This window comes from Aythya ferina (assembly GCF_964211825.1).
Source record: "Aythya ferina genome assembly, chromosome: 1".
Classification (NCBI taxonomy): domain Eukaryota; kingdom Metazoa; phylum Chordata; class Aves; order Anseriformes; family Anatidae; genus Aythya; species Aythya ferina.
The window spans coordinates 191,604,769-191,621,097 of NC_140296.1; the positions used below are offsets into that span (position 1 = coordinate 191,604,769).

Genomic DNA, 16,329 nt, shown 5'->3' on the forward strand with positions numbered 1-16,329 from the left:
TGGGTAGTTCCTAGTGAAGTCTGCATTGTTTGCAGGAGAATGGAGAACAGGCTCACCATGCTGAATGAAACCTACATTTGCCTCGGACACCATGGTGAACTGAGGAGGGAAAGAAGGTGACATCCTCAGCCTGCAGGCAGGCAAACACAGGACCAGACCCTAAGGAAGGTGTCTGAATGAGCAGATCACAGAGGCCAGGAGAGGGCTGAAGGTGCAGTTCACACTGAAACTGGGACACAGTCCTGAAACCCAGGCAAAAGACAGATCCTACAGTGCATGGGAAGGACTGCCACCTTCTCCTCAAGAGAGAGGTGCTGGCTAGGTCTACTATGTGGATACTTAAAAGCACAGGACTTTGTGATGAGTGCTAAAGTAACAAGGTGAGGAAAGGCCTTCTTCCTAGTGGAGAGGATACAGTTGTTAGTAGGGCTTTCAGCTGTCCCCCACCCCAAAGGTCAGCATCTTTTCGTATTAAGCTTTTTATATCAAGCAAGGTTGGGTAGATCGTTTTGCCCCTGTGCTTCCCAGTTGTATGCTGCCAAGCTGTCTCCCATAATTTGACAGTATCAGGCATTTGAAGCATACTTTGTGATATTCCTAGGTAAAATATTATTGAAATACTATTTTTCATTCTGTTCATCTATCAGAGATCCCTTACTGAACAGCTGCAATGTAGGGCATGAAGCTGGAGGGCACTGGCCAAGCTGGACACAGTAATGGCACTCCTCTGCAGGAACTAGTCAGTTTAAATGCAACCACCAGATTGCTTCCTAACATACAAGCTCATCCCTACCACTCTTAAGTTACACAATGCGCTTAGGTAACCTGTAAGTGACATTTTCCTACAGCACTGCTGTTAAAACTACGTTTTAGAAGAAAGTGAACTTTTTATCTTAGCAAAACGAACCTAGCACAGGTTGTTCTGCTGGATAGAATCTGTAAGAATCAGCCATGTACTTAGCTGCTATAATCTGTTTCATGACTTCGTATTTATAAAATGTTTGTCAAGCTTAACCTGACAATATACTACAAAAAAAATCAAAGCCTAATTTTCCCAGTTTTTAAATGAAGTTCCATAAACAGTCCAGCACATTGACAGATGCCTCGTAAGTGTTACAAGCAACATGTAATTACTGGTGCTGGATGTCAACTTCTGATACTCCAAATCCTATCAAAAGAAGGAGGTGGAGGCTGGAGGTATTGCAAGCTCATGCTGGCAAGAACAAGGTGTCCAAAATATGCTCTGAGAAACAGAGCAGATGATTGCCAAAGATCCTTGTGGAAATATTCCTGCAAATAGGTGTACTCACAGACAAATATTTAGCTCTGTAATGTTGAGGAAGACACTTCAAAAGAATGTAAATGGAGGAAGTTCTGCAGATTAGTGACACTCACTCTTGTGCAGGAGCCAAAAAAAGATTTATGTGCTTAATACTGAAGCAAGACTCAGAATAGGAGGGATGTTGCTTTGACTACAAGAATGGATTTCACCTTCAGGTTGCATACACGTCATGGTATTTAATCAGCCTTGCAGCTGACAGCACTTTACATTAAACCTTTGTGTATCTGTCACTGAGGAGAAACGCGGTGAGTTACTGAATGGATCTTAATCCTCGGAATGTTTGATTTCTTTCATGGATCACAAATAAAAGGAACTTGGCTTGCACTCTGATTCAAGCGATCACATTGTGCGCTGAGTGAGCCATCTCCATGAGTCTGGAGAAGGAAGCCTCTGCATCCAGCTATACAAAAGGTGGCAGTAACAGAACCTGCTTTGACAGAAAAGACCACCAGTAGTAAGAGGTGATACTGAAATTTCTGTAAATAACACAAGCCTGGACTTCCCTGCTGATTCAAACCCACCTTCATTTGTACCAAGTGTGGTGCTGGCTTCCGCGCTGCAGACAACTGCCCGCTAGGAAATGGGCTGGTCTCCATACGGACCAGAAGTTGAGTACAGGTCAACACATCTTGGTTCCTCACCCACGTTTAGTCCTTTTGGAACCTCCCAGAAGCACAGCTTGCCCCAGACAACGCCCCCGTCTGAAGGGATTGAGGCACCAAAACCCCAGAGCATTTAAGCCCTTCACAAACATCAGTTTAGCTGTGGCCTTTAAGACAGATGTTGGATTCATGCAAATACATTTTAAATCTAAACTCTAAACCCCAATGCAACAAGCTGACTAAAGCCTTCAGTCTGGGATTTCTGCAACTCCTTGCCTAATAAAAGAAAAGGCTTGTAAGCTGTGCTTTAATTAGCTAACTCTGTGTCTGGCCAGTAAGGAAGGCACCTTGCGTGTCTTGAGAGGGAGTAGCAGTTAATCCATAAAGCCATTTTCCACCTCTGACTATTAGGACAGGTGAATCTTGTTCACAATGTGATATGAAAAGGTACTGTACAGATATCCCTGCAATCAGTAAGAATAGCACAAGATAAAAACCTTCAAACTCTACAGCTGTGAGTGAGCCTTCAGTGGAAACAGAGGTCTCCTAAGGATCCTGCCAGGCAAAGCTTCAGCTAACCTCCAGGCGGCAAGGCAAGAACTTCTCTGTTCTACATGAGGCAAGAAAGGACTCCCTCCAACCAACGTGGAGAAGCACAAGCATTTCTACCTGAGTCACGGCAAGATGAAGTAGGAGAAGCTGTGCCCTGGCTGAGGGGATAGTCAAAGGGTCCTCACAGATGCCAGGCCACTCATTTTAATGATGAGCAGAATAGTGTGTTAACCCGCCTTCACTTGCTTCATCTTAAAAAAATAAATAAATAAAAAGAAAAAAACAAACAAAGTAGTAGGTAAAACTTCAGAATAAACCTGTATCAAAATTATCCTGCATAACTGAAGTACATTATTATATGTTTTACTTTAACACCATCTATCACAGGCATTTTTCTCATCTGTCAGATAAGTGTTGAACTTTGGAAATACGCATATTTAAAAGCAGTGCCATGAACTTGATAACAATAAGTATCACAGAGATGAAGTATGCAAAGGAGCAGATATCTGTACAGCATGACTCGAAATGATGGCAAAGTACTGAAGCAGCGAGTCAACGTGGTGGTACAACATCAACAAAATGCTGATGGGCAATGAAAATTGCCAGTGTGGAGTTGGCATGTGCAGAGTACAGAGTAACTCCGGCTGACCTCCACTAAAGGGATCATAAAGACACAGCTGTGGGAGCTGACAAGAGACATCAGGATGTGTAAAATATAACTTAGCATTGAGACATCTGAGCTTATCTAAATGAGTCGAGGCTACAGGACTTGCACAGGCATATTAGAACAGCCTTTCACTTGGACTTGTCTTATCAACAGCCCACACGCTAACGAGAAAGTAGTCTGATGCAGAAGAACTACATACATACACTCCATATGCACATACGTTCGTGTTATATAGGGTACCTGGAAGTGAGCACAGCAATTCTGCAAGATGACATTGTTTAGGTAGTCAACAATTGTCTAGAAAACAAACAACTTCTAATTGCAGTGGCTGCTACTAACTACCCTACTACCTACCTCCACGCTTAAGATAACTCTACAATTACATTGTAATTTGCAAGGTTTCATGTGCTTTTAATGTAAAAATTACTCTTAATTTATCACTTGTTTTTATTTATATCACTCAGAACTGAAATACTCTTGTTTGGTCTCGCCCATGTGATGAATACGCTTGGACTACTTGAGGCAGATCACCTCAGACATTTGGATTCCTCAGTAGAGCTGAGGAGAGAGAATGCATCTTAGTAGCTGATGCAGTTTTGTTTAGTAGTTGAGGATATTTTTAGAATAGAGAAGGAAAAACACCAGACAGGAAAAGACTTGCAGAGGATCTCATGATAAAACATCAGAAATAGAGCAGACATATGCAAAAACAAGCAGCTTAGGAGGGGCACAGAAACATTTAGTCTGCTATGTTCCATACTGCCCTAGCATTAATAGGGAGACAGCAAGATACAGAAACTTTAATGATGTAGAACAAACAACATTTGATACTGGTACCTCTTTGCTTGCCTCTGTTTTAGCATCTGACAAGCCAGGTATTGAAGGAAAACAATATTAGAGCTCTACTAGAATGAGCAACAGAAGGAGAGAATACAGACCTAGAAGCAGAGAGTAGATCATAGAGGTTGGGAAAGACCTTCAGGATCACCAAGTCCAACCATCAACCTGACCTACCATGTCCCATGACTAAACCATGTCCTTTGGTGCCATGAACCATGTTCTTTCGTACTACAATGTCACCGTCCTGACTGCTGAGCTGACCAGGGCTGTGTCTTCTATCAGAACACCACATGGAATTAGAGAGAAACTACACCTGCTGCTGGAGAAACACAACCCTCAAAAAATACCCAAATTACAGTAGAAACAAGATTGAGGGAGAAACCAGTGAAAATGGGCATGGAGAATGGAGTGCTCTATGAATTTTGCTACTTTGCTCTACGAATACAAATCAGTGAATCAATCCTCAAGGAAAACAGAGAAAAATACTGATGGATGTGTTAGGCGTGTGCTGAGAAGTCTGGGGAGTCAGGGTAAAAGGTTAGGGAACCAACAGGGACCGCATGATATATTCCTCCATGCAAATCAGACACATACAGCAGAAAACAATGAATAATTTATATCAATATCCCAACGGTGATTACAGCTTCACTGCAGCTTCGCAGTGGAGAGACACTGAATATTCCTGTGGCGTTGTCAAGGTAACCTGCAAGTATGTAGGTGTAAAATTCTGCTGGTATTTATACCGAAAGGAGAACTACCAAAATGAGAACCAACACACGCAGAATCTGTGTTTCCTTACAACTGAGGAAGCTGAGACTTTCAGTTAGAGGGCAAGAAGAGCACAAGTGTGTTAGGAGGAACTGTATGCTAAAGCTCACTAATTCCTGTCGTCCCATGTTTAAGGTAAATAGAGTAGGAACAGGGCACAGCTTGGGGAAATCAGACCACCTTCACATATGCTGCTGATGTGTTACGAAAATATGTTATTTAAAATAATGCTTCTGAATTCTGATTTGAATCGTGATTCCTTACCAAGCAGAGCACCCCCAAGCATTCCTCTTTTCTGTCCTACCACCTTCTTGACCAGTTAATTAACAGAGTAACGCAAAAAGGTGATTATCTCAAATGAATTTTACTTTGCAAAGGAGGAACAGCAAAGTATAAGAAGAGGTAAAAGAGTATATGCTCTGCTAGTCACTGAGGCTCTAATGAGATGTGATAAATTGTTAAGCTGTGATGATCAGGGGACTGAAGCATCTCTCCTGTGAGGAAAGGCTGAGAAAGCTAGGCCTGGAGACAAAAGAAATGAGAGGGGATCTTATCTTAAGGGAGGGTCTCAAGAGGATGGGGCTAGAGTCTCTTCACTGGTGCCACCTGATAGTACAGGAGACAATGGGCACAAACTGAAACACAAGAAGTTCCAGCTGAATATGAGGAAAAGCTTCTTTACCGTGGGGTGACTTGAGCACAGGCTGCCCAGAGAGTCTACAGAACCTCCTCCTTTGGAGATATTCAAAGCCCACCGGGATGTGATCCTGTGCAAAGTGCTCCGGGTGTCCCTGCCTGAGGAGAAGGGTTGGGCCAGAGGGCCTCCAGGGGTCCCATCCAACCTCAGCCATTCTGTGACTGTGACTCTGTGACAAATCATTCTCATCATACCATAACATTAATCCATTCCTCAGAATGAGCTGTGTTTGTCACCAATATGATGCTGGACTGCTTAAAGGGAAGACAGAAAGTCTCCCTCCCTTTTGCCCACCTCTTTTACAGGCACGTCACAGGCAGTGGTAGACATTCTCACAAAAATCCCTGGGCTTTTCTCTTCCTGCTCCCCAAAAGGGCAGTTTGTCTCATCAATATCCATCAGAACTGTGACTGATTAAGGCCAAATTCTACAGGCCTTGTCCCTGTGTAAGGGGAGAAAAAAATATCTAATATGACTTCAGAGAGGTAAAATCAAAAGAAGCAGAGTAACAATGCTAAGCCCTTGAAAGATATAAAATAGGGACTCTTAAGGCTCTGTTTTAAAGCCTACATAATGCTAGGTAAAGCTAACTACAAAGTGTTGGCACTGGTGATAAACTTTGGAGCATGCAATGAGATAATTCACTCTTTAATAACTCATACCTCTGTGTGTAGCCTTTGAACTCAGCAAAGACATGGTTTCCCACGCATTTTTGCAATGCTACAAACACTGTGATGTTTCAAGCAGAGATGAAACAATAATCTTTTCAGTGAGCTCCTATTTACTGCGGAGTATTTTGTGACTTAGCAGTCACTGTATTTTCCACCAGTCCCCGTGTGCAGATGAGGTTAGTGCATACGACTTGAAGAGGCCAAGAAGGCTGATGCAGAATTACATTCAGCCACAGGCAGAGATGAAGCAGCTCTCACCAGGCTCAGCTGTAACGATATTGATTCACAGAGAGCCATCTCCCATGTCCTTGCAACAGAGACACGTACACAATTACACATGTTGTCCTAATTCACTGCTCTAATAGACGTCCATCAACCTGAAAGCCTTTTGCTATGTCCCAGTTTCGTTTACCCATCAAATGAAAGTGTGAGGTAGATGATACCTCACCAGGTGATACCGTCTTACCACCTCCCAAATCCTCTTAATCTGGAGCCCAAATTTTCTCTAAAGTAACACTGCAAGATGTAGATGATGAAATGGAGGCAGGGCACCATCTTTTCCAGTCTGCAATTTTAAAGTTATTTCTAAACAAACAAACAGAAAGTTTTGACCAAGCAGCAATTTGTACAGGATTAATAAGCAAAATGGTTGCACCAGTGTGAACTTCCATCATAAGCTGCTTTAATTTCAGGACTTCACAATGATTTAGTAACCACTGCAGAAATTCTATATGTAATTTGGAGCCAGGGACAGACAAAAAAACAACAACTAAATGTGTAATTTATATAGGCCACAAATAAATGAGCTGTTAAAAAAACACTCTGAAGTGGAATAAAGGCAACAAAAATTGCCAGGACCACATAAGGCAATCTCCTGAAATGTATAAACCTCAGTTTAAAACTGGATCTCCTTCAAGTCTCTCCTTGGTGTCTCTGCTCTGTGCAGTGGTCTCCAGCAGCTGTTTCAGACTTGTGCACCACCTTGAAGAGTGCTACTCCTTCCCTCCCCCAACCTTGAGCACAGTCTGGGACCGTAATTCCCAGACGTTTCAACAAACTCCACCTGTTTGGAAAGAGGGTGGATCCAGACCCTGCCCTTCTTCCCCAGCTGCTCAAACCTTTCATCAGATATTCGGCAAAGGCTCTCAAAGCCCAGCAAGCAAATACGTTGAGCAAAAAGCAGCAGCTCAGAATCCTCACAGTCATCTGATGGCTGTCCTCTGCCAACCCCTTCATTGCACTCAGTCACACTGACCCACAAATCCCTCCACGACCAAGTCTCACAGTCCCTTTCGAAATACGAGGCGCTTAAAAGCGACGGGCCATGCTTCTGAGCCCACAGAACCCACACCGAGACAGCTGAGCCCTCCACCAAAGCAGACTTCAAAATATTCAGCCACAACGTGGGGCACTCTTGTCAAAAGAGCCCTCTCTGTCACTAACTGTTGCCCTCTGAGAAGGGAACACCCCTAAAAAATCTTCCAGGAGTGCAGAGCTCAGGCAGAGCCAAGGCATGACAATGTCACTCGGATGCACCCTTTCTCCTGGGGGATGGTATTAGGATGGACTTCATGGGATTGACACCTTCAGGGTCCCCTGCTAGGGTGATATGCCAGTCTCCACACGGCTTCAGTCACACAAGGCTGCAGAGATGCTGGCTGAATCTTGGTTTCTGACCAAGAGATCTGAAATGAACAGGTGTGCTGGAGCAAACTCCTCCAGCACCCCAAAGTTAGAGGGAACAGCTAAGAATGAACCACGTTTATGGAAACCAAACCCCAGCAGGTGGGATTCAATCTCCTCAACCAGCACGACGGCAAATCTGCCTGAACACCATGAGTCTACTGATTCTCTGAGAGTAAAGGGGACATCAGTGGGGAGGGCTGAAGGCCTCAGATGTTGCTCTGGGACAGAGATAGGATCACACAGAGAACAAAAGTGGTTGAAATTCAAAATTTTCTGCAACAGGAAAACACTCAGAATAGTTTTTGTTCCACCTATGAAAAATAATGACTTTAGAAATGTCTCACACAACAGGAATTCTGAAATACTGTTCTGAAAAAATTAATAAAGCATTTTGCTCCAACTACCTGAATGAAGCCCTCAAGCTTCTCGGAAACTGATGACTCAGTGTTCAGTCTGTCCCACAAGGGTGATGCTAGTGAACGTTGTCCTTCACATCTCTTTAGTTCTGATTTCTCTACAGAGTAAAAGCTGGCCAGGTCACTTAAACCAAAATGTCCACAGCTGGTCACTATCTGCAATCTTTGTTTTCTGCACATATGATGAACTTGATGAACTTTTAGAAAAGCTGAGCATTCACGAATCCAGCTGGAATTACCAGATCTTAATAAAAAATGTGTTATACATGTAGAAGACTTGAATAATCAGTGAATAAGAGCCCTGTACATTTCAAACTGATGATCCAACATTAACAGACACTTCAATAATATGGAATTTGATTTCTGCATGCATCCGTCAGTCAGGAATAAAAAATTGGGATTATAACTCTTTCCAAAATACTAAGGAAAAATAGTTTTCCACAAACATTCTATCCTCTGAAAATTACAGCTAATTATTACTCAGAGCTGCTTCACACTAGTCATTTTGAAGGTAACAGAATAAAAAAAGATTATGTCCCAAATGCCTTATAACAATTAATTGAAGAGAATAAAAATTAGCAGTCCTATTTTGTAAGCACCTTATAGACACTAATGTACTTAATTAACCTGTTAGTTTTATATACCATCTTATTTATATCTCCCTTATAACTGCAAGCTCACAATGGCAGATACCCAGTAATTATCAACTTAAAACATGCAAGTAACTTTCTCAGACAAACATATGATGAAATATGCCATGCAGTATCTTTCTACACACGTTTTACTTCTTGTTAACCATGATTTACGTACGCCACTGTACCTCAAGGAGGAGACATTTGTGCAGGTATAAACCTGGGACAAAAAATAAGAATTAAACTGCAAAACACTTAACAACTTGCCATAAACTCATAATGCTGTGGTTCTTGCAAAGGTGTTAATGAAAGGCTGTACTTCATGAAGACACAGGTGTAGAAATCTATGGCTTTAGAGCTAACATGAGAGCCATAAAATAATGGTACTAAAGAAGAAACCTCACATACTTCACCTTCCAACTCCATGTCTCTATTTCATAATCAAGTCCTCTTGATTTTTTGTTAGGAAGACTGCGTGTAGATAGGTAAAAATATATGTACAATTTACTTTTGTTGTCTAACTTGAAAATGAAATTTATTTTCTAGGCAGTAGCATTCAAATAACGTAGTGCTTTGTAGGAGAGTCTAGAACATTATCTGTGATGTACCATGATTTCAAAATTTTCTCTGGGTAGAACTCCGATGACAGTAGCTGGCAGTGAATTATACATAAATTTGAAAAAGTTATAGATAAATTGTCTGCATTACCTTCAACTGCAGCAAGGAAAATCTATTCATCAGTTAATGTTTTCCATTCAGCTTAATAACTTGTACTTTTTAAACAAGACTACAAACTGTGCCATGAATACTTCTTTTGCCCATGGGAAGAAATGAACTACAGAAAGCAATCAAAGATTCTCAGTGTTTGATTTTGCTTTCACAAAACAACCTAGTTAGAAGTCTCTGAGGAGATATTCAAGATCAACTGCATTAAATTATGTCCAATAACACGTCAGAGCACAAACGAAGCATAAAAAAGCCGTTTCCCTTTAGTGAAATGAACCTACATTATGAAAAAGGCAATTTGCCGTTAATATCGGATTGGATTCTTGTCTTGCAGTGTAAAAGCTGAAAAGCTGAAGTTTTTACCATTATTATGAACAATTCAAAATCTGGGAACCAAAACACTCTCAGTTATTTTAATCTTTGATTTTAAAATGAAATCAGAATTAAGATTAATTAAGTCTATTTTAAATGAGTTTCAGATTCTAGTCAGTTCCCTTGATCCCTTGATTCTAGTCAGTTCCCTTGATCCCAATCATAAAGGACTCTTTAGCCATCAGGGAAGCATAGTGTCCATCACAACAGTATGTGAGCTATCCCTTCTCAGCAACTAAAGGTTTGCATCACCAACAAAAAGTACTCTCTTCTTTTAGCTCTCTCGGTACAGCTGAGGTGGTGCTCACCACCTTATAACTGGACTCTAGATATCATAGATGGGAAACATGAGAAGCAGGGTCAAAATTCATATAACCAGGAAAAAAAAAAAAAAAAAAAAAGGTATCACCCTGGGCAAAACACATACCTTTGTGGTATATAAAACATGTGCTGCGGAGGGGGTTTGTAGAGAACTCCTTCATACACAGGCCACAAACCGCTTAGAATTCTGAAAAGCGAACTCTTTCCACAGCCATTAGGACCAGTGATTAGAAGATTCATGCCCTCCTCGACCTACAATAATAATGAAAATGAAAAGATGTCACTGTGCAGTAGCTATGACACAAGGTGCTCTAAGAACCCTAGAGGGAGGTATGCAAGCATTTATATCAAATTATCAACCCTTTTCATTAATCACCTGTACATTTTTTTATGCAAACATTCTGGAAACAGTGGAATTAGCTATAATAATGAAAATAACTTCTATAATGTCCGAGTGTTTCTATATGGTATGCTAATTATATCAAAAGATCAATACATCACAGTCAAAATCAATTATTCTAATGTGGATCAGGTCCAAAGTTACTGATGGCATACAGAGCAGTACTATGCCCATCACTAATACTAATTTAAGCTACGCAAAGATCAAATGATTTGGAAAAATTACTTCATGTTGTCCTTTCCTACTTAATTAACAGTGTTATTTTGGGTGCAATACACTTGGCTTTATTCATTTACATATTAACATGTGTACATAGGAGTATATATTTATGCCTAAACAAAATGTCAATGTTTTATATAAATATACTGACTGTAACATTATATTTTTTGTTGGTTTTGTCTGCTAAATAAATAAATAAATACTGACTGCTGAACAAATAAATAAATAAAACTGTTTCCTTGACTGTAGAGTTGTAATTTTACAATTCTGAAATTCCTACACTGAAGGCATAGGAAGCCCTGCTATAAGTAGGCCCCTGTCCTTCTAGCTTCTAATGCCTGTACTGCATAGAGGTGACAAAAGGAACACTCTGCTTTAGCTAAATTAAAGGACCTGCTGGAATTATTCAAGTTAGCGTTCCGGTAATTTCAACCATTTTTAAAAATAGTAATACTGGTACATCAGGATATGCATGGGAGTAATTCAGTAAAGGTCAACAATTAAAATCACAAGCATGTACCGAGTGTTATCTGTAAAAGCTTTTTAAAAACAATCCAAGTTTTTTACAGAATAAAAACTCCACTTTTACCAAGTAAAGGCTTGTGAACTATACTGTCAACTATTAGTACTGCTCTTTGTGATTCAACTATTAGTACTGCTCTTTGTGATCATCACCTAAAGCTAACTACATACTACATTTTTTCACTGTTGCTGTGAACTCAGACCTTAAAAGGAGCCCATGTAAGTAAAGCATCCCAATTTCACCAAGATTAAGTAAAATGGATGCAGATTCTCATATATGCTCTTGAAAATCCCAGGTCTCCTTTTTCAGCTGTCAACAGCAGCAGAAATCCTCTCTTCTCCTTCTTTGAGCAGGATAAACTACACATGTCTGCCTCTGTCGAGCTACTATGCCTACCTTTCTGGACTTCCCCTTTTATCCATATGCTCCTCCAAGTACTTAACATAAGGTACATGAATTCTGTGCTGTTTATGTTAATGGGATGGCAACAATCAGAAGATTCTTGCATATCATCTTACTTTGAAGTTTAGTCTGGAAACCACCACATCGCCATTCGGAGTAATAATAGGAACATTTTCACAAATAATTCCATGTTCAACGTCAATAACTTTTCCTAGAAAAAAAAACACAACAGCAATGTTTAATGTTTTTGAAACCTCCCATTAAGCAATATCTTGCAGCCTTTGTGCACAGCTGAGAAGTCTAAATTGGTGAGTTTCAACTTGAATAAAAAATCCGGGCGATGTATCTTAGGTGGTCAGAAAGACACGGTAGTATTAGCCAAAAGTGTGTAATGGATCCAAAATTTCATTATAGAAGAAATGCACAATATGCATTAGAAATACATAATTCACTATAAAGAGACATTTATTCATATCCTACCTGTATTTGTTGTATTTTGTTTTAAATAGGTGGTTGTTATCAATCAGTAAAAAAGTTCAAGGATAACCTTAGACACAGGCAGTCTGGTTCACCACCTGTTGGAGATTTCATTGGAAAATGGAATCTCCTTTAGCTACCCGCTCTGAAACTGAAAGCCCAGTTCAGCCTCCTCCAGCAACAAGAGCAATAGATAAAATATTTAATGGCTTGCTTCCATCTCTTTTTGAAGCCACAGACAGTGTAAAAGTCTCTAAGTATTTGTGGAAACCTCTATAATATTATTTCACTCCGGTAGGTATATTTACTATCTGGGTTAGTGGCAAATTTAAATATACAACACCCATCAGACATTTGGATGTATATAACACATGGACTTGGAAACAAATTCTTCTGGGAATAATTAAAAAAGAAATCAACTCTACCTTCTTGGTTGCCTGCAGACGGGTTTGTCTCACAGAACCCAACAGCTGGGTTCCAAAACAAGTACCAGAAATTACGTGTAAGATGCAAAGAAATAAAGATCTCCCTCTGTATTAGAAGGCTGCACATTTTAAAACTTGGACTAATCTGAATAAAGAAAAAATGAATTAAAGAAAAGTTGAGTTTATTATAAAGGGATCTGGTAGTTTTCCCTTCAGGTAATGTAAAGTCTTAGTCTTCCTTTAGGAGGCTCTTTGTTCAAGTTCATCAAACTTTCTCGAACTATAACGAAATGGGCAAAAATTTGTGTGTCATGTATCAGCCCAAATGTTCTTTTTTTCCTAAAGTAAGTTCTATTTATAACAGTTCTGAGGTGTTCAACATGAAATTATGGAAAACAAATGTGCTTTGCTATTGAAAAAAAAATGCAGCTTTATCATAGCAGGCTCTACTGCCTTCAGACTCCTCAAAGGCACCTGGTATGCAACTGAGAGATCAACCACATCACAGATTTTGACAGATTTTGACAGATTTGGCCAAGACATACTTCTGTAAAAGAGGGCCGTACCAGTCACTCCACATGCATACATCCACTGGAGTAAGCATTTATTTGCCTATATGAAGGATAATTTTCTGTGGAGACAATCTCAAGCAAATTCTGTAAGTCATGCATATTTTTGAGCACTTGGGTACAGGAGAGAAATTGTAAATAAATTTTTAAAAAAGGCTATGATACAAAATAGTAAGCCAAGTGAATATTAAGGAAACTTAATTCTCATTTCCCAACTTCAGAGTGTTTGACTGAAAGCTTAGCCTGCCCTTAAAGCTTGGTGTATGTATATAATCAGAAATACAATTTGCCAGTACTTCTGCAAGATGTACACCAGGATATTTCAACTTGAAAATTCTGAGTTGTTAGACATGCAACATATATAGTGGTATTATGGTCTGTTAAAATATTCTGATGTTTTTCCTATTTTCATACTGGTCTTATTGACAGTAGTGAATGCAAGGCACACAGCACAGGCATTATTTAGGTACAAAAGTTTACCTTTGATTATTTAAAAAGAATACATGTTGAAAAAGCCTTTGGAGAAGCTGAATACTACAATTTTTCTTTTCTAACACTGGAGAGGTACACACTGTGAGCACGTGTACTTTTATCCTCACATAAATCCACTCTGCAGGGATTTCTGAAGTATCAAGACTGAAAGACAGGAGGAAAACCAGTACACAATGGAACTTGTCATAAAAATAATATGGAACCTGTGGCCTAGATTCATCTGGCCTAAATTCCGTCTAAGTCCTTGTGTCCTAATGTTTTGCATTGGCTAGCTGCCTCTGAGAGCCTGCAAGCACTCGGTAGCAAACACTAGTCACTGCGACTTAGGAGGAATTCAAGCCAGATGAAATGTGCCTCTGTGGAGGAATCAGACCTCAGGAAAAGGCTGTAGAAAAAAAAGGAGCAGCGTATTACTGTACTAAACCAAAAGGGAACAAAAACAGCATTCTGTCACACATAAATGTATTTGCTTTTGTTTTTAAAATACGTATCTAAAATGGTCTCAAAATGACTTTGTTGTTCCAAACGGACTAAAACCCTTTTTTCTATAAGATGTCATTTCTTTCAGTGCCAGCCAAATATTACCAAGATTTACAAGATTAAGACATCAGCTGTTTCCACAGCTATCTATTATGCTACATCAGACTGTTTGTTTTGAAGAACCTTCTCAGAGGACCATTGAGAAATTTGTGCTGAAGGGCAATGCTGTTGAAATTGTAAAAAAAATATTTCATAAAGAGCATTCTGGTGCCTTCAACTCAACTGGTATTTTAGTTTTCAGAAGCCAGAAGGTGGGAAGGAGGCTTTCCAACACCAAAGAAGAGATGGAAAGCAGAAGGGGGCTGTTGGGAAAATTAGGAAAAGCTCATTGCAAAACCTGTATGATGTACCTCAGACAAAAAAGGAGAGAGATGGTACACAGACAGTGCTTTGAGGAGGGTGCAGATAGAAAAACAGTGGCACTAAAAGGATACAGGATAGAGACAGGAAGAACTGAGGAGGAACTGCATATTGATCAGATCATTTGGGAGATGGGGGCAATGGTAAAGTTGCCAGCCCATTTTCAGTTGACAATTCCCACTAAATGATGAAAAAATGAGCAAAGGCTAATAGTAGCTGACAACAAATTATTATTATCCCTTCTACCCCAAACAAAACAATGTGGTGTATGGGGATGAAAATTAATGTTACAGTCTCAGTTTTCTGGGGAAAAAAAATGTCAGAGGAAAGCAGGCACTGTTCCTGTAAAGATACTAATACCACCAGCACAACCACCACCACTAATGGTATAGTTGAAATACCTTTTTCACTGAAAGTTTTCACAGAATATACTTGAACAATCTTTGTGGAAGTGTTTTAGAAAAGCACTAAATAAGCACAGGGTTACAGAACAGCAGGAAGATAGAATAGAAGGCAACATGGTCTCTGGAGGCTGGTTTGCTGCAGAAACAAAACCTCTGTTCAACTACGGCCCTGTTGTACCAGCCAGGAATTCCCCCCCGAGAAATCTATAAAAATGTGACTTAATTACCCTTGATTTCTAAGGGCCCATTGATGTGTAACTCTGTTTTATCTTCATTTTTACTGTTGTTTTCAGACTCCTGAATAACGGCAGTTCTTTTGTAGATGCCTCTCTTCACCTCGTCGAAAACAGCAAACATGTTGTAGACACGGGCAGTGTATCCTGCTAACTCAGTTACCTGCAAAACAGTAAATGCCTCATTTCAGTTACACATCCCAAATTCAATAAATTAGATGCTTAGCCAAAGACTCACGAAAACCATTTGCAGCTATTCTAAGTCACTGCTTCTCAGATGTTATTCTGGAAGGATCAATGATGCATCTTTCGTCACCTATCAATTTGCCTCCGTTGAGATTCTGTGCTAGCCCAAACGCCACCCACAGCTCCTACCAGCCAGCAAACACAGTTTGAGGGGGAAGGATTTCAGCCAGTGTAATTTCCTATAGCTCCAGTAAATGAGGAGGTTGCAGGGACTGCTCTTTTCCACTGATCAGTACAGACTTCAGCCTGTGGAGAATAGCTGTTAGGTAGCTGAAAATAGCCTATCATACAGAAGAAAAACAAAATATCTGCATTTCCCAGGCAAATAAAGGCCAACAGCAGTGAGAAAAATATACACCCATAATTACTCATTTCCCTGTGTTCCCTAAACCCCCTTGTGAGACAGGCGTGCTTTTCCTTTGTAAAACAGGTAGCACCGGGGCACACGCTAATGTAAAATACAGTACAGAAAAGAAATGACTCTCCTATCAGCTGCATGCCAGAGCACCAGAGCTAAATCTGAGACCCTGGATTACAACTGGGAATTTTTAAAATGGTGAGGTCTCTTAAAGGGCTTCCTCATTTTTAAAATCCTTTTATCTCTGTGACCACCTGGTGAATACAGAAAGAACAGGTCTCTTGTCCTGGTGGTCTCTTATTCACAGGCACTGACACCGCCAAGAATGCCCAAAGAACTGCCTCCATCTGCCGGCAGCAAAGAATTAAACCTGGGCATCTTACTATATA

General features: G+C 40.2%; 1 protein-coding gene across 1 annotated transcript in view; it reads right to left on the bottom strand.

Annotated features, from left to right (window-relative positions):
* Positions 1-16,329, bottom strand: part of ABCD2 (ATP binding cassette subfamily D member 2) — a 46,334-nt gene that overhangs the window by 21,923 nt on the left and 8,082 nt on the right. Inside the window, exons 4-6 of the mRNA XM_084525943.1 lie at positions 15,331-15,499; positions 11,953-12,047; positions 10,399-10,544 (exon numbers count right to left, since the gene is read on the bottom strand). Coding sequence (XP_084382069.1) covers positions 10,399-10,544; positions 11,953-12,047; positions 15,331-15,499 — 410 coding nt within the window. The remainder of the gene's footprint in view (positions 1-10,398; positions 10,545-11,952; positions 12,048-15,330; positions 15,500-16,329) is intronic.